Source organism: Curcuma longa, chromosome 20, assembly GCF_044706935.1.
Source record: "Curcuma longa cultivar G26 ecotype Majalengka, Jawa Barat chromosome 20, ITB_CL_G26_1.1, whole genome shotgun sequence".
In the NCBI taxonomy this organism is placed as follows: Eukaryota; Viridiplantae; Streptophyta; class Magnoliopsida; order Zingiberales; family Zingiberaceae; genus Curcuma; species Curcuma longa.
The window spans coordinates 188,034-207,266 of record NC_133880.1 but is presented as its reverse complement, the minus strand read 5'-3'; the positions used below and the strand labels follow the sequence as shown (position 1 = coordinate 207,266).

At 38.5% G+C, this 19,233-nt stretch overlaps 1 protein-coding gene and 1 pseudogene across 1 annotated transcript; both read left to right on the top strand.

The window, feature by feature from the left end:
• The first annotated feature begins 2,520 nt into the window (after positions 1–2,520).
• Positions 2,521–4,708, top strand: LOC141812845 (pentatricopeptide repeat-containing protein CRR2, chloroplastic-like; annotated as a pseudogene).
• A 12,385-nt stretch (positions 4,709–17,093) lies between these two features.
• On the top strand, positions 17,094–19,233 carry LOC141814065 (pentatricopeptide repeat-containing protein CRR2, chloroplastic-like). The gene has a single exon (XM_074702067.1). The coding sequence runs from the start codon at positions 17,094–17,096 to the stop codon at positions 18,969–18,971; it is 1,878 nt and encodes a 625-aa protein (XP_074558168.1). The 3' UTR covers positions 18,972–19,233.

Sequence of the window (19,233 nt, the reverse complement as noted above, 5' to 3'; positions counted from 1 at the left end):
AGTCATTTCTATAAATTCCATCTTGGAGTTGTTTTGCCTAATTTTATTCAAAATAATATTATCTTGGAGCAACTCTTCCAACTCTAAGGTATGAAATTTTATATAAAACAGTTCTAAAATAGTAATTTTTTTTAATAGAGAATTATAGATGGGATGTTATTGTTATAATTTTTAAAAAAGAAATATCTATTTGATGATACCGTTCTCTTTTAATTATATATATATATATATATATAAAGAAACAATATGCTACTAACTCATGAATATTTAATATATTTTTAAATTTTAATTTTTATTTTATTTAATTTAAATATTATATTCTAAATCCTGAATCTCAAATATTATACCTTAAATCTTTTAAAAAAAAATTAGTATACAACATAAAATGTGCGACATATTAAATCCATTTATATATATATAGCTAACAATACAAGAGACAATACTTAGTGGATTATATAATATATATTTTCCTAGCCTTCAAACACTGCTCATTGTTCTCCTTTTATAGCTTTTAATCTTCTTCAACTTTATTTATTGTTCTACTATTTTGTTATCAATTAGTCGACTATTTTCTTGATTACTTTAACCTATAATCCGAACAACGATTACCTCAATCAACTAGATTCCATTGTTAATTGATTAACCTCCTATTGACCTAAGTTATCAAACTATTACAGTTTCGGCGTGTCAAATTAGCAACTACTTCTACCTTTCTTGTTGTATCATCAATCGATTGAAAATTATCCTCGGCCAACCAACTCCATATCAATTGACTAAGCTCTAAATAAAAATATTCTATTTATGAGCCACCAGGCCTAAGTAACTTCTTAGCTAACTCAATTTATTAGTTAATTAGATTCCAATATTATTCAACTAAACTTAATTATTTGACTGCCCAACTAATAAGGCTCTAAACAGATACATCTTATTCACTGGCACCAATCATAAGTCAACTCCTTAATCGACTTAGCTTACCATTCAACTTGAAACAACCTCCACTTGTTCCCATTTGAATGGAGTCCCAACTATAATCATCCAAATGATCACATCTTTATCTATGTTGAGATTTACTCTCTACGAGTCTCTTAACTCTCATAGCTCACACAAAATCTTGCCTGTTGCAACTTGACTTTGCGACAAAGGTTGTTTCCCACTAAATTACTCTTCCCTAGGATACATCGATCCCTCAACTTACTCTATGTGTCTTCATTCACATTCACTTACATAATTCATCCTTCTTCTAACTACTACAATGTTATACCTAGATGCTCCTCATCTTGCTATCATCTCACTAAGTCAAGTTTCCTGAGCTACTCTAACACTACCTTAATACTTCTTGTCCTTTAGTCCCTCAGGTACCTTATATCTTCTTTCAAACTCCATCAAGCCTTCGAGCCATTGAGTTTGTCTTAGCCATGCAAAATCATCATCCACACCCAACCTTGTTGAATCATGATCTCTGCAAGTTTCATGTGTCATATCAAGTTCATGCACAACTTAATGCACATATCAATTACAAATGCAAGATCTAATTTAAACCTTTTACCCAAATATCAAATCAAGATCGAATTAGAGTACAAGTGTGTCAATATTAATTTAAATGTTTCTATTTTTTTTTTGATATGTGCATCAAATGTGAAAAGATTTGAATAGTGCATATGGAGCTCGTTGACTTAATGGAATTAGTTGTGGGCTTAGTGATCCCTAAGATTGTGTACTCAATGACTTAGTAGTAGCTTGGAACGAGTTGTGTTTCAGCTTTGGAAGAGTTCAAGGAAATCTAGGTCATGGATCTTGAATTGAAAGAGATGAAAACTCAATGACATAGAGAGTTGGTCGAGGGGTATAGAGTGAGCTTATGAGTTTAGTGTACCTGATGGATCAAATGATAAAGACATTATCAAGAAGGGGATGATTTTTTTGAGATAAAATAAAATATTTAATTCATGTGATAGGAGAAAGATTTCACGTTCCTTAGTTGTAAAGAGCATCCCCAATATGGATAATGTATATTCTAGTTGATCAAGTTTAATTATAATTGATTTATTATGAAGCAAAAATATTTATGAAGTTCAATCCATCCTATTCAAATATTCACAATAAAAGGTACTCAATTATTTTTCAGATAAATTTTAAAAGGAAACAAAAGATTGTAATGCTAGCAAAAGGTCTATTCTTAGTCAACTTATCTCGATCCACTTTGTAAATATTGAATGCCAAAAGTCACTAAATGAATATGTTGTCAAGGTTGGAATGCTCTTCTTTTCTTAGATTGGTTAGTTTTAAGGACGTATTCGGGATATAATTAAGTTGATTATGATGGAATAAGTTGTTAAAGTAGATAAAAGTTGAATTTTGATGAAATTGAGATAATATCCTTAATTATAATTTTTTAATTTATTTTTTTATATATAATCATGAAATTATAGGGTCGTTGAGATGATCACCTTTTTGTTGAAGTTAATTTAAGGATAATTCAGGCGCACGCAGAAACAATATGGGAGATTCTATGGTGCAGAAAAATTATAGACTCACCCCACATCACTTGGCCGCACAACGCTCTCGGTATGCGGCGGTCCGCAACCCGAGCAGCAGCGCACTCCTTCACGGTGAATCAATTCGGCGCTCCTCTCTCGTGTCCTCCCATCCCACACTCGGCCAGCGTGACCTCCCATCCTCCGCCGCCAGCTTCGCCTCCAAACGATTCCGGCTACTTCGACGAGTACCTGATCCTCCTCCGCTCCTTCGTCTGCCGGAGGGCAGTCGAGTCAGGGAAGCAGCTCCACGCTCGTCTTGTCCTCTCCGGCCTCGGTCACCACGTTGTCTTGGCTACCAAACTCGTCAACCTCTACTCCATCTGCAACCATTTGCATTATGCCCACAGGCTGTTCGATAGGATTCCCAAGAGTAATCTCTTCCTCTGGAATATCCTCATTCGAGCTTACGCTTGGAATGGGCCGCAGGAAGTCGCCCTATCACTCTACTACCAGATGCTGGACTTTGGCCTGGCGCCCGACAATTTCACGTTCCCCTTCGTGCTCAAGGCTTGCTCCGCCCTCTCCTATCTCGGTGCTGGGCGGGATATCCACGACCTCGTCGTTCGCACGCGGTGGGAATCCGACGTCTTCGTAGCTGCTGCCCTGATAGACATGTACGCCAAGTGTAGCTGCGTGGATGATGCGCGAGGAGTTTTTGACAGAGTGCTTGATCGGGATGTAGTGCTTTGGAACTCCATGATCGCCGCCTATGCCCAGAACGGGCATCCGTCTGAGGCGCTTCAGTTGTGCCATGACATGGTGGCTCGTCACTTCAAACCCACTCTCGCTACCGTCGTAACTGTTATCTCTGCTGCCGCCAATGCTGCGGCCCTGCCCAGAGGGAGGGGAGATTCACGGGTTCGGCTGGCGGCGCGGGTTTGACGATGAAGACAAGGTGAAGACGGCTCTTGTGGACATGTACGCCAAGAGCGGCTGGGTCAAGGTTGCCCGCGTGCTCTTCGAGCAGCTGGCTGAGAAAACGATCGTCTCCTGGAACTCCATGATCTGTGGATATGCTATGCACGGCCACGCCGACGATGCCCTTGCCCTGTTTGACAAAATGCGCAAACAGAATCAGGTGCCTCCGGACTACATCACTTTTGTCGGCGCCCTCTCAGCATGCAACCATGGCGGCTTGGTGGATGAAGGGAGAGCCTTATTCGACTTAATGGTGAGAGATTACTGCATCCCAGCGAGGGTACAACACTACACTTGCATGATCGATCTCCTTGGCCACGCCGGCAGATTACTTGAAGCGCACAACCTTATCCAACAGATGGAAACAGAACCAGACTCTGGAGTCTGGGGTGCTCTGCTGAATGCTTGCAAGATCCATAGAAATGTGAAACTAGGGGAGCTAGCTTTGCAAAAGCTTATTGAATTGGAGCCTGATGATGCCGGCAATTATGTACTTTTATCGAACATTTATGCTCAATCTGGGAAGTGGCAGGAAGCTGCCGAGATAAGGAGGCAGATGGGTAATAGAGGCCTAAAGAAGAGCATTGGATGTAGCTGGATTGAAGTGAAGAACCAAGTTCATGCATTCCTTGTTGGAGATGTATCACACCCTAGCTCAGAGGAGATATATGCTGAACTCGTAAGGTTGGAAGGCCTCATGGCACAAGCTGGATATGTGCCAGACACAATGCCGGTCTTCCACGACGTCTCTGACGATGAGAAGAGAAACATAGTTCGTAGCCACAGTGAGAGGCTAGCCATTGCCTTTGGGCTAATCAACACACCTGCAAAGACCAGACTCATGGTGACTAAGAATCTCAGGGTGTGTGAGGACTGCCACACTGTCATCAAATTCATCTCAAAGATCACTGATAGAGAAATAGTTATAAGAGATGTCAATCGATACCATCATTTCAAGGATGGTGAGTGTTCTTGCCGGGATTATTGGTAGCCAAAACTATACACAATAAAAGCTTCCAGTGATTGGAGACTACTGCAACATTGCTTGTTCGACATGCCCTGTTTTGGCACCAGTAAGCTTATCACGATCAAGCATGAGATAGATGTTCACTGAACCGGATCGAATTCAAACAAACTTGTTCTGCAGCAAGATCGTGATGCAGTGCCTCTTATTCAGGTACTAGCCCTTTCATTCAGATCATGAGTGTGTGCCTAAAGTTGGCAACCTAAAGATTTATAGCATGAGTGTGTGCCTTAAAATAAATTACAAATTTATTCTATGTTTTCCAAAAAAATAAAAAATAAAAACCATGACAAAGAAGTTCTTTTTTTTTCTCTCAAGAAATTATCACATGGTATCATATAATTGAGGGCTGCAGGTAGGCTGATCCGAATTATAGACTTTAATCTTCTATATAGTATATAGTAACTCTCTGTCTTAGTGGATTACTTGATATTATTGATATTTTTCATATTATACTTTGCTTCTATATTATACAATATGAAAGGTATGATTGTTAGGTCAATGATTTCATACGTTGAAGCAATTTTTTCAATCGACTCTAAGGTTGTCTTGGCAAACTTTTCTGTTCGTCTAAATTCGATTTTTGTTTGAGGCCCCTTTTGCTGTCCTCCAACTGATTTGAGATAAAAGCTTTTAAACTTGGGCAAAAATTAAAAGGGCATTCTATTTTTGTATTAAATCCTCAAGGTCAATTCTAGACTTCGCCTATTAGATTTTTTATATTTACACAGAGTTCACTCTTCTCAAATTTCTCTTACTAAATTAAAGACCTTTTGGGTTTCTCCTTGCCAACCTTGTTGGATTTTTCTTTACCAAGCTTGGACTCATTTGGAAATTTTCAATATAGTTCCCCTTAAATTCTTATAGTTGCATTTTTTACATATGTCAAAATAATTCAAATCTTGTCGACCCGCCTATTACTAACAATCTTTCTCTTAAATTTTTTAGGGTATGATTGCACCAACCTCGATGGTTGATTGTGTCGCTTTTGATATTGATATTTGGGGTTAGGCATCTGGTTAGTTGCAATATGGGTGGATTACTCTAGAATAAATAATACCTCACATATTATCAACTTTTATGTCACTAGCTAGGTTATACTAAAATAGAACTAATACATCATCGTGTGTAGTAGTTATCTCCACACTAGGCATGGGGCACTAACTATTCTCATCCTCCATCATTATTCATGATATGAAATCTTAGATAGAAGCATCCACCTAGTTCATGTTGAACTGATTGAATGATATGTGAAAAATATTTATCGTAGCTAAATTAAAGCAATATGAATTCCTTCTTAATAGCCTTCACCACCACTCAAATGTGTGATATTACTTTTGCTACAACTCTTGATGACTTATCAGTCACCTTGCCATAACTCTTCGTATAATCCTCTTGATCAAGGATCTCACTTAGATTTATTTTATTGTTACGTATATGTGTTTATTTTATGTTCATAATGTACATTTAAAACATTTGTTTACTTCTATTATCTTTGTTGTTGTTGTTGTTGTTTTGTAGTTCTGTTGTGCCAATAATAGTTTGTAATGTGGATATTGTGTTTGTGATATGAATATGCTGTTATTATTTCATATTCATGGGTGAATTCCATTTTCTAAAATTTTAAAATGTATTTAAAGGCCTTTTGTGAGTAATTCAGTTTTTAAAAAATAAATATTGATTTTATTGTATAACACAATCGCTGCTTCCTTCATAAATAAATTATTTATTATTTAAAAAATTGCATTTGCAAGATAGTTGAGACCGGCCATTTTTCTATTATAAATTTATGATGAAAAGATTATTATCCCATTCCTAATTGCAACAAAATAATAGGTCTTTTCATCGCATACCTATTTGCAACAAAGTCATATGCAATAGATTTTCCGACATTTTTTTATTATTATAGATTTTTTTGCGATGACAATGTTGACACCTTTGACGATTTTAGCTGTCGTAGGTGCTTTTTAATTTTTAAGTATCTTATGATATAATAATAGAAATCTCAACATCATAAGTACACCTATATACTTATGCAAATATCATAATATCTATAAACATGAGATATCAATTCTCAACTACGGTGCTTTACAAATTAATTTCCTCTAATAGAAAAAATAATTTTGAAATCTTGATTGTAGAGTGACGTGCTGTTCATATTTCTTGATTTACTTTAGCGATCAGTGAAAATTTTTCATAAGATTAGATAATATCTTCTCTACTCTTACATCTGAATTTTGAAATTTCGATCGTTTTCAATTTTAATTCTTCAATTCTAATGGAAGGAAATTCATCTTGCACTTGAAAGGGTAAAAAAATAATTACTTTGTATATGGATCTTAATAATATTTAATTTATCAATTGATTCGGTCTGAGATCAAGGGATGGTATTGATTCTAGTCTGGTCAGGTCCTACTGAGTCAGCTCCTATCGAGTTGGTGATAACAACCATTTTGATACATTATTTTAGCTTTTATATTTGACATTTTAATTTTCACATATGCTTAAATGTTGATCCATATTATATTTCATGTGCAAGAGTTAATTTAGAACTTTATTTTAATTTCTCTACATTTATGATATTATTTCTTAAAATATAAATGTGTTTTTGTAGGGAATCAAAAAAGAATTTCAACTGGAGTCAAAAGAGGAACTGAAGCTCAATACAACATGGCCTATTGTGTCTCTTGACACGACTAGGCTGTGTCCCTTAATATGGTTTGGCCGTGTCCCATTCTGGTGCATGATTAGAAGCCACCACAATAGCCAACACGGCCTGGCTATGCTTCTGAACAACTATGGCGTAGGTCAGCTTAATGGGGTCATATAAAAAGGCTTCATTCAAATCTAGGTCAAGAGATCAATTAGATCAAGAGTCTTTTTCATCCTCCTTCTCCACCACCATCTAGATCTCCATCATCCTCCATCGGAGAGGTTTCCAACGGAGCTCCACCGTCATTGTCACCTCCGATGACCGTCTTCACCTTCATCTCACCTTAGTTGGGAAGGGTTTCCTCACGAGGGAGTTGCCCCTTGAAGAGGAGAAGAGGGTGTGGAGGTCTTCCATCCTCTTAGCTTCCAAGAGTCTATCTCCAATCAAGAAGTAGACATGGTGGTTTCCTGCTCTTCTTTCGTCCACATCGGCCCTTGTCCCAGTTGGGAGAGGCCCTCCCATCTTCATTGCCAAAATTCTCCACTGACAACCACTTGTCAAGGTCCAGGAGAGGCACTTCCATTCCATCCTCGAGTTGTAGGGTCCTAGGCTCATTCCACATCCACCATCTGTTCGATTGGAGGGAGAGATCTCCACTGTATCATTAGTCTAAGCTTAGTTTATTCCGATTTACCCTGGTGGTCGGTGGGAAACTCCGTGGGACCGGACCGACCACCCCCAGAGATGTGGCTACTGGGATTATCATTTTTTTAACTTAGTTTAGTTTTGTGCTTGCGTTCTTGTTCTTCAACCAAATTTGTAGAATCAATTGATGAAAAAAATAGACTTGGACTTGATTCACAATTAACTGTTGTAAAGTCCATTTCAGAGCTGAATTGTTCTGAAAATTTATCTGATGGAATTTCCTCATGAATATTTGATTTTTGAGTGCTTTGATTTGAAGTAAGCTCTCCACTCCTCAAAATTATTTTATCAAACTTTTCTTCAGGATTTGGAATTTCTTGAGAAGGTAATTGACTTGATCCTTGAGCTTGCATTTGAATCATGCTACTTGCAAGTTGTCTTTGTTGTTGTAGCAAGATTTGTTGCATTCTCTCCTCAAGCTCTTCTTGTTGCATGCTTTGTTGCAATCTCTCCTCAAGCTTTTGTAATTGTTGAATGAGCCCACTCGAACTCCCATAATTCCCTTGGTTTGAATTTGAATCTTGAAAATAGGTGGGTGGATGAAAATTCTCTGAAATCTGTCCATTTTGAAATGATTGATTTTGGAACTGATTTGGGGGTTCAAATGGTTGGTTTTGATGCTGAAGATTCCCTTGAAAATTCCATGAAATTTGCTGAAAATTATTCCCTTGAAAGTTCTGATTTTGGGGCTGCTGAAAGTTGTTGGAAAATTGCTGAAAATTCTGATATGGTGGCTGAAATTGTGGTTGTTGGTAATTCGAGAATTGAGGCTGAAAATTTTGAAGTGGTTGCTGAAGCTCATTGTAATTTTGCTGGAGTTGTTGAGGTGGATGGTATGGATGTTGAAATTTCTGATTTTGACACTGAAACTGTTGGTTCACTTGTTGAAAATCCTGATAAGGTTGTTGGAATTGATATTGAGGATGTTCACTCTGAAAATCTTACTGATAAGGTTGAAATTGCAGCTGATTTTGTTGTTGAAATTGCTGAGAGGGTTGCTGATGATAAAATGAGTCTCCGTACCACATCCTCTCAATCAATCTATCAAACTCCACCTGCACACCAACAATGATGAAGAATCAAGTAGATACACAATCAAATCAAGAAAATAGAAATAAAGAAATGAAAACTATGCATAAGCTAAAATTAAACAAACACTACTAGCTTCCCCGACAACGGCGCCAAAATTTGAAATCCCTAAATTGGATGTCACGATAGGGCTTCAAATTGAAATTTGTAAAAATATTGAAAACCCATAATTAATTCAAACAACGAAGTATAGGGGCCTCGAGTCGTATTTTTCCAAGGACTAGTAGACAATCGTTTAATTCAAGCGTACGTGTGTCGTTCTTTTTAGGGTTTTCAAATGTAAAATGGGGTTTTTGGGGTTTTTCAAGGAAATGTAATTGAAATCAACAATTGAAATAGAATGCAAGTTTGCCAACCTAGAGCTAACTATTGAATCAAAGTATCAATCTAATCTATAAAAAGTCTAACAAGGGCAATGAAGTTATTAATAACGAAAGTGCAATTTATGAAGCAAGGAAAGAAAGAAACTAGGCTAAAGCAAGTAATGGAATTTAAAAACAACAAACCTAACTAGCAAGACAATTATGCAATGTAACTATCCAACCTACATCAGCTAACATCAAGTCCACCGATTAACCTACTCAAATTCATCAAACTGATACAATGAAATCAATTTGGCACGGAACAGTGCATGACACGGAATAGTTGAAGCCCTAGGTTATCAGAAACTCAAGGTTTTAAACCAATTTGCATTGGATTGAATCCTAAAACACATAAACTATCATTTGGAATTAACAAACTCAAACAACTGTGCTGTTGATAGCCTAACATTAAGAAGAACAAAAATGTTCAGAATCAAGGAAATGCTGTAATCAGAAATGCAGTAATCTGAAATAAAACAGGTAAACTCATCCATTCTTCCTTTTCTTCGTGTTTCCTCATCTCGGTGTCAAACGAGAGCCGAATTGGAGACCCTCCTCATCGGAAATCCTTTTGGAAACTCGAACCAATCGGTGGAACTTGGTTTGCTCGCGTCCACAACTCGGAAAATCAGAGAAACCCTCTCAGAAAATAGAACAGTGGCTCGAACAGAAGTTTGAAGTTGCAAAAACCGGATTGTTGCTCCCCTTCTTGCGCTGATGAGGTTGTTGATGCCTTCTACGTGCTCCACCACTCTTCCGAGAACCCCTCTTCGAGTTGTAGAAACCGACGATGCAGCCAACCACCGCAACCCAGCGAAACAGAGGAGAAGCTGCGCTGAAGAAACCCTCTTCGACGCTCGCTGCCAGCTGCTGATTATACCCAACGAACCGGTTCCAGCCTCCTCAAGGATCAAGGGAGACGCTCAAAGTGGAAGATTTGGATGGGGCTTTGCCGTTTGCTACGTCGCGCAACAGGGGAATACGGCGCGGGACGAAGGTGAACAGTGCGGCCAGCCCTGTTCACTTCGTGATTTTCTGCTTATATAGCCGGTTGATTAATTGAAGGATCTGGGCCGTTCGTTTTTGATTTGATGATCAGAACTTGATCTAGAGCTTTAGGGCTTCCAAAAATTTGAGGGATCTTGATCGGGTTTGATCTAGGTCATGTCTTCCATGTGGGCTTGATCAATTTGGGCAAATTGACTCGATTTGATCGCGAATTGAGCTCGAACTTAGTCCGATTTGAACCCTACAATCAATTAAACTCAATTAATGCAAAATTTGCCATTAAATCACATAAATTATAATCAGACCTTCAATTATACCACATGACACAAATATAATCAAATTGATCCATTTAACAATTTATTTTCATGCAAAAATCCAAAATTGAATCGATTAAAAATGCATAAAAACCCTGACTCATCACTCCTCCTTCTTCGCATGCGCGCGTGATGGGGAGCTCTGCCGCAAGAAGACAGCGTCGGTCTTCTTTCTCCATGCGAAGAATAGAACAGGTGTTGTCTTCCTCCTCCACGCGAAGAGCAGAACAGGGCGCGACTTCCTCCTCCACGCGATGACGAAGAATCTGGTTTCATCCTCCTTGTTGCTGAGCAGAGGAGTTGAGAGGAGGAACTTGTTTTCTTCTTTTGTGGTTGCCGTGAGGAAGAGCATGTCTTTTTCTTTCTGTTGTTGCCGTGAGGTACAAAGAGTTTCTCCTTTGTTGTTGCCGAACAGAAACTTCTTGTTGCCAAACAAGAAAACTCTATACTTCCTGTTGTCGGACAGAGAAGTGTATTGATTCTTATTGCCAGAGAAGAAAGCTTGTTCTTGTTCGGCCATGTAATAAATCTTGTTCGTGGAAACTTACGAAGTTTTCGGAGAACGTTTCATCATTGTCGGAAAGGATCCGATTGTTTTGTCCCTTATCGGCGGTCAATAGTTGACCACCGAAACTACATCGGGAATACGATTCTCGATGATAGTTAGAAAGTCTCGGAACGATCGTGACACACGTTGTTGCGTGGTTTCCGGAACAAGACTTCTCTCGATTCAATCGTCATCAGCTAGTACCGAAGACGATGACGCGACTCGTGGCTTCCGAAGTCGTCCAGACAGGAGCTTGGCGTGGATCACCAGTAGAGGCGGGACTCGGACGAAGATCGCTCGATTGATTCAATATGGCTCAACATCGTCATCGTGAGGTACACGTTTAGAATAATTTCTTATTCTGCAAATTTTATTTGTGCACGTAGAATAATTGTTATTCAGAAAAATTTTAATTTCCTGTCATGCCTTGTATGCTATTATTTTTTGCTATGCATGCGTGTGTATGATAATAATTAGTTTAATTATTTGTTATATTTCTACTGCGCACGTTTACGAAACGTGTAGACACGCGCATTGTACCGGGACGATCCCAACATAAACCACTACTATTACTTCATGAGACTGAATCAGGATAAACCCTTTATGCTCTATAACATCCCATGTAAGCCTCGAGAGAGTTTGAACTATTTTTCACAAACAAACCCTCAAGTTCACCCTATAGATCCAAGATTAAAGTTCATTATTAGGTATTTTTCCTAATCTCTATCAATTGCAACGTATGCTTAAATGCTAGATACAAGATCAAGGTTCACCCCCTCCCCCCCCCCCCCCCCCCCCCCCCCCCCCCCCCCCCCCCCCAATCATTCCGAGAGGAAATACTACCTTAAATTTTAATTATGCAAACAATATGCGAATAAATAAAGCATACTATATTGAATCAAGAATCTGACATATCATGAATAAAAGATAGAAATCATAATTGTCAATTCAACATCAAACTATTCTCTAATCCTATAATAAAGAAAGCTACTCAAAAATACCGATCATCAATGTTGTAACTCCTTGTCTTCAATGTGGTCTCCTCCTCGATCCTCTATCATGGATCCGAAGATCTCCTTAATCCCACAAATCACCAAATGTCTTTAATTGTCCCTTGCTTCTATTTATAATTTTAGAAGTTTGATAAAGTTTCCTAAAAAGTATGAGAACTCTAACATGCTTTCCTAAAAAGTTGGGGTGGCTAATAAATTTTTTTAAAAATCAAGGAAATTCGAAACACCACGTCTATGTGAGACACCACGACTTGGCCATGGTGGGCACTATAAGGCTTTTCATCACAGATCAGTAAGGAATACGATCGTGTCAAGTGATATGGCCTAGGCATATTTTTTGTTAGAAGCTCCATTTTGATGCTTTGCAGCTGCCTCTTCTTCTCGGATGATCCATGGTTATGTGGCTACCATGGGGTGACTGTGGATCATATTGCAATGCATATTCCTTGGGCTTTTCATCTCCAATTGTGCTCCAAACTCAAATTCTTCCACTTCCTAGTGATATAAAGCATAAATCATGCATAATCATCTGAACTAAAATGGTGAAATAGATACAAAATCTAGAAATTTATTCAAATATGGTCATGTAATATAGTAAATGCATGCAAAATATGATCGAAAATATAGGAAAGAATCACATACATCAATAAACTAAGGGACATCAGAATAAGAAGCATCGAGGCAGCGAGAATGACAATCATTAGAGGTAGACTACGTAGACATGAGGCATAAAAGATGACATGTGGAGGAGTTGAGGGCTCAAGTGCATACAAAGGGCATATGGCCTGATGATAGATGGTTAAGGATGAAATGATGATGCAATGGTAAGACTCCAATTAATTGAGTGTTGAGTGACTTATATCCATGGGGACGGTAAAACTCAACATAAGTGTGCTCGACTTTAGAATTGATCATAGTCTGATCAACAGTAGATTAGTGACTAGGAATTAATGCCCCAATGGGTTTGGGGTTTAAGGGTTGACTTAACATTAGAGTCAAATGGTCAAATAGGCAATCGACTGTAAATCAAAACTCTAAAGTTGTAAGTAAACTTATGTTTGTAATTTAGAGTAGTTGACTGATGTGGATTCTAATCGATTGGATGATCAATTGATTGGGCCAGTCATTTGGTTCCAAGGAGCTAACAAATAGAATGGTTTTAATCATGGCATAATCAACTAATAACATCAATCGATGGGAAATGACCAGTCGATTATTTACCGATATGTAAAGCAGAAAGAAGTTATTGTTGTGAGCTAATAGTCAAATAACGATGACTAGTTGATTGACGATAATAGACCAATTGACTATTGGACGACAAACAAACTTATAGCAGGGATTTGAAAGCTATAAAGGAGGAATGGGGGAGGTTCTAAGGTAGATGAAATAGTATTGATTATACATGTTAGAAGCTTTGTATTCTCTCTTGTGATCTTCCTTCTTGTAATTTTTGTAATCTTAAGCTAGTAAGATTTCTCCACCTTTGATATTTGATCGAGAAAAGAGAAAGATAGTATCACTTTCCGAGAGTGATTCACCAACAGTCATAAGTCAGAACCTAGAGTCTACCAAACCACATTAAACAAATATGTTATGATTAATGTGTGAGTATTTATTGATGTTTATTCTACTGCACTAATCCTTGTTGTAATTTTAATATCGAGAGAAAGAGTAGATAGAATTGCATTTACAAGTAATGATTGCTATTCAGTCCCTCTAACTTGGCCATCCAATCTCCAAGATATACAATCTACTTGGTCCTCTTGGGACTTTTGGTCCATAAGGCCTTTAAATGTTCTTCTTGATCTTTTTTATTGTAAAATTTATTCTTTTTCAACTTCACTTACTATTTTCTTATTATATTATGGATCAACCAACTAGAACCAAGCTAGAGTCATTAATTCTTTAGTTGACTCAATTCATTAGCTAATTGAAATTAATTAGTTGACTATCTAATCATTTAAGCTTCAAATAGAAACATTCTATTATATTCAAAGACCATTAATCTTGAGTCGACTCTACTCACTAGTCGATTGGGAACACCCTTCAATAAACTGAAGCTCCAACTACAATTATGCAGGTGATTGAATTTTTGCTTAAGTTGAAATATATCCTCTTCCAAAGATATAAGCATCTCAACTCAATAAGATTTTACTTTTTGTAGCTTGACTTTGCTATCAAGGTCGTCTATGCTAAGTCTCCCTTTGCCAAGAGACGCCGTGCCTCCGGGACTTCATCCTTTGCCAAGTCTTCCAATCTGGACTTTCCTGTGGACTCAAACCACATAAGTTAGATCACAACATTGCCTAACTTAAACTCATTTTAGCTAAACATTAAAATCCAAATCATTTGGGGCAAGATTGCACCAATACTTAGCCTACTTAGCTTACCATTCAACTTGAAACAACCTCCACTTGTTCCCATTTGAATGGAGTCCCAACTATAATCATCCAAATAATCAAATCTTTATCTATGTTGAGATTTACTCTCTCCGAAGGATTAGGATAGTAGTCTCTTAACTCTCATAGATCACACAAAATCTTGCCTTTTGCAACTTAGACTTTGCAACAAAGGTTGTTTCCCACTAAATTACTGCTCCCTCGGATACATCGAGCCCTCAACTTACTCTGTGTCTTTATTCATATTCCACTTATATAATTCATCCTTCTTCCAACTACTGTAATGTTACACCTGGATGCTCCTCGTCTTGTTATCTTCTCACTAAGTCAAGTTTCTTGAGCTACTCTAACACTACCTTAATACTTCTTGTCCTTTGGTCCCTCAAGTGCCTTATATCTTCTTCAAACTCCATCAAACCTTCGAGCCATTGAGTTTGTCTTAGCCATGCAAAATCATCATCCACACCCAACCTTGTTGAACCATGATCTCTGCAAGTTTTATGTGTCATATCAAATTCATGCACAACTTAATGCACATATCAATTACAAATGCAAGATCTAATTTAAACCTTTTACCCAAATATCAAATCAAAATCAAGATCGAATTAGAGTACAAGTGTGTCAATATTAATTTAAATGTTTCTATTTTTTTTTTGATATGAGCATCAAATGTGAAAAGATTTGAATAGTGCATATGGAGCTCGTTGACTTGATGGAATTAGTTGTGGGCTTAGTGATCCCTAAGATTGTGTACTCAATGACTTAGTAGTAGCTTGGAACGAGTTGTGTTTCAGCTTTGGAAGAGTTCAAGGAAATCTAGGTCATGGATCTTGAATTGAAAGAGATGAAAACTCAATGACATAGAGAGTTGGTCGAGGGGTATAGAGTGAGCTAATGAGTTTAGTGTACCTGATGGATCAAATGATAAAGACATTATCAAGAAGGGGATGATTTTTTTGAGATAAAATAAAATATTTAATTCATGTGATAGGAGAAAGATTTCACTTTCCTTACGGCTTGTTTGGGAGGAGGTGAGGGAAGGGAAAGGAAGGATAAATAAGGGGAAGGAAATTTGTAACCTTGTTTGTAAAGAAGTGAGGGAAGGGGAGAGAAGGGGAAGGAAGGATAAACTTTCCCCCTTGCATGCCCATAAATAGACATAATTTCTTACACTCCGATTTGGGGTGTAAGGAAGGGGAAGAAAATGTTAAAATATATTTATTCCAATTTTATCTTTATATTAAAATATTAATTATTAAAATAACTTATCTATTAGATTTTTGCACCGTTACTCCTCGTCACATAACGCAGTCGTCACAGGATCTCATCACTCGCACTCCTCGATGTCGACCTTCGTCGCAAATTTTTACATCAGTAAATTTTTATAAAAATATATATATAAATGTTGATTTATCTTTTATCGCACTAAAGTGTATTTCGTATATTTTTTATATATATATTTATTATTTTTAAAATTTTTTATTTATTTAAGTTGTAAATATTAATTTTTATTAATCTTATGAGCTATATATATTTTTTCACGTATAGATTTATTTTAAAAAATAAAGGTATTTTTGTAATTTTATATATTTAGTTTATAATTTCGATTGACGAACTCATCGAACGAATAATTATAAGATATTAGATAAAATAAAATAACTAATGAACAATTATTTCTAAATTATTATAGATTGTAAGGATATTTTTGTAATTTTATATATTTAACCTTCATTTCCTTCCCTTTCCTTCCAAACAAGGTAGCATATGTTACATTAATGAACCTTCCCTTCCTCCCAAACAAGAAAAATATAAATACTTCTCTTCCTCTTTCTTTTCCTCCCTTCCCCTTTCTTTCCCTTCCGTTAATGAACCTTCCCTCACCCCATCCAAACCGAGTGTTAGTTGTAAAGATATGTAGCTAAGGATCTTCTTAATTAGAGCATCCCCAATATGGACAATGTATATTCTAGTTGATCAAGTTTAATTCTAATTGATTTATTATGAAGCAAAAATATTTATGAAGTTCAATCTATCCTATTCAAATATTCACAATAAAAGGTACTCAATTATTTTTTAGATAAATTTTAAAAGGAAACAGAAGATTAGAATGTCAGCAAAATGTCTATTCTTAGTCAACTTACCTTGATCCACTTTGTAAATATTGAATGCTAAAAGTCACTAAATTAATGAATATGTTGTCAAGGTTGGAATGCTCTTCTTTCCTTTAGATTGGTTAGTTTTAAGGACGTCTCTGGGATATAATCAAGTTGATTATGATGAAATAAGTTGTTGAAGTAGACAAAAATTGAATCTTGATGAAATTAAGATAATATCCTTAATTATAATTTTTTAATTTATTTTTTATATATAATCATGAGATTATAGGATCGTTGAGATGATCACCTTTTTGTTGAAGTTAATTTAAGGATAATTCAGGCGCAGGCAGAAACAATATGGGAGATTCTATGCTGCAGAAAAATTATAGACTCACCCCCACATTACTTGGCCGCACAACGCTCTCGTTATGCGGCGGTCCGCAACCCGAGCAGTAGCTCACTCCTTTACGGTGAATCAATTCGGCGCTCCTCTCTCACGCCCTCCCCTCCCACACTCGGCCAGCGTGACCTCCCATCCTCCGCCGCCAGCTTCTCCTCCAAACGATTCCGGCTACTTCGACGAGTACCTGATCCTCCTCCGCTCCTTCGTCAGCCGGAGGGCAGTCGAGTCAGGGAAGCAGCTCCACGCTCGTCTTGTCCTCTCCGGCCTCGGTCACCACGTTGTCTTGGCTACCAAACTCGTCAACCTCTACTCCATCTGCAACCATTTGCATTATGCCCACAGGCTGTTCGATAGGATTCCCAAGAGTAATCTCTTCCTCTGGAATATCCTCATTCGAGCTTACGCTTGGAATGGGCCGCAGGAAGTCGCCCTATCACTCTACTACCAGATGCTGGACTTTGGCCTGGCGCCCGACAATTTCACGTTCCCCTTCGTGCTCAAGGCTTGCTCCACTCTCTCCTATCTCGGCGCTGGACGGGATATCCACGACCTCGTCGTTCGCACGCGGTGGGAATCCGACGTCTTCGTAGCTGCTGCCCTGATAGACATGTACGCCAAGTGTAGCTGCGTGGATGATGCGCGAGGAGTTTTTGACAGAGTGCTTGATCGGGATGTAGTGCTTTGGAACTCCATGATCGCCGCCTATGCCCAGAACGGGCATCCGTCTGAGGCGCTTCAGTTGTGCCATGACATGGTGGCTCGTCACTTCAAACCCACTCTCGCTACCGTCGTAACTGTTATCTCTGCTGCCGCCAATGCTGCGGCCCTGCCCAGAGGGAGGGAGATTCACGGGTTCGGCTGGCGGCGCGGGTTTGACGATGAAGACAAGGTGAAGACGGCTCTTGTGGACATGTACGCCAAGAGCGGCTGGGTCAAGGTTGCCCGCGTGCTCTTCGAGCAGCTGGCTGAGAAAACGATCGTCTCCTGGAACTCCATGATCTGTGGATATGCTATGCACGGCCACGCCGACGATGCCCTTGCCCTGTTTGACAAAATGCGCAAACAGAATCAGGTGCCTCCGGACTACATCACTTTTGTCGGCGCCCTCTCAGCATGCAACCATGGCGGCTTGGTGGATGAAGGGAGAGCCTTATTCGACTTAATGGTGAGAGATTACTGCATCCCAGCGAGGGTGCAACACTACACTTGCATGATTGATCTCCTTGGCCACGCCGGCAGATTACTTGAAGCGCACAACCTTATCCAACAGATGGAAACAGAACCAGATTCTGGAGTCTGGGGTGCTCTGCTGAATGCTTGCAAGATCCATAGAAATGTGAAACTAGGGGAGCTAGCTTTGCAAAAGCTTATTGAATTGGAGCCTGATGATGCCGGCAATTATGTACTTTTATCGAACATTTATGCTCAATCTGGGAAATGGCAGGAAGCTGCCGAGATAAGGAGGCAGATGGGTAATAGAGGCCTAAAGAAGAGCATTGGATGTAGCTGGATTGAAGTGAAGAACCAAGTTCATGCATTCCTTGTTGGAGATGTATCACACCCTAGCTCAGAGGAGATATATGCTGAACTCGTAAGGTTGGAAGGGCTCATGGCACAAGCTGGATATGTGCCAGACACAATGCCGGTCTTCCACGACGTCTCTGACGATGAGAAGAGAAACATAGTTCGTAGCCACAGTGAGAGGCTAGCCATTGCCTTTGGGCTAATCAACACACCTGCAAAGACCAGACTCATGGTGACTAAGAATCTCAGGGTGTGCGAGGACTGCCACACTGTCATCAAATTCATCTCAAAGATCACTGATAGAGAAATAGTTATAAGAGATGTCAATCGATACCATCATTTCAAGGATGGTGAGTGTTCTTGCCGGGATTATTGGTAGCCAAAACTATACACAATAAAAGCTTCCAGTGATTGGAGACTACTGCAACATTGCTTGTTCGACATGCCCTGTTTTGGCACCAGTAAGCTTATCACGATCAAGCATGAGATAGATGTTCACTGAACCGGATCGAATTCAAACAAACTTGTTCTGCAGCAAGATCGTGATGCAGTGCCTCTTATTCAGGTACTAGCCCTTTCATTCAGATCATGAGTGTGTGCCTAAAGTTGGCAACCTAAAGATTTATAGCATGAGTGTGTGC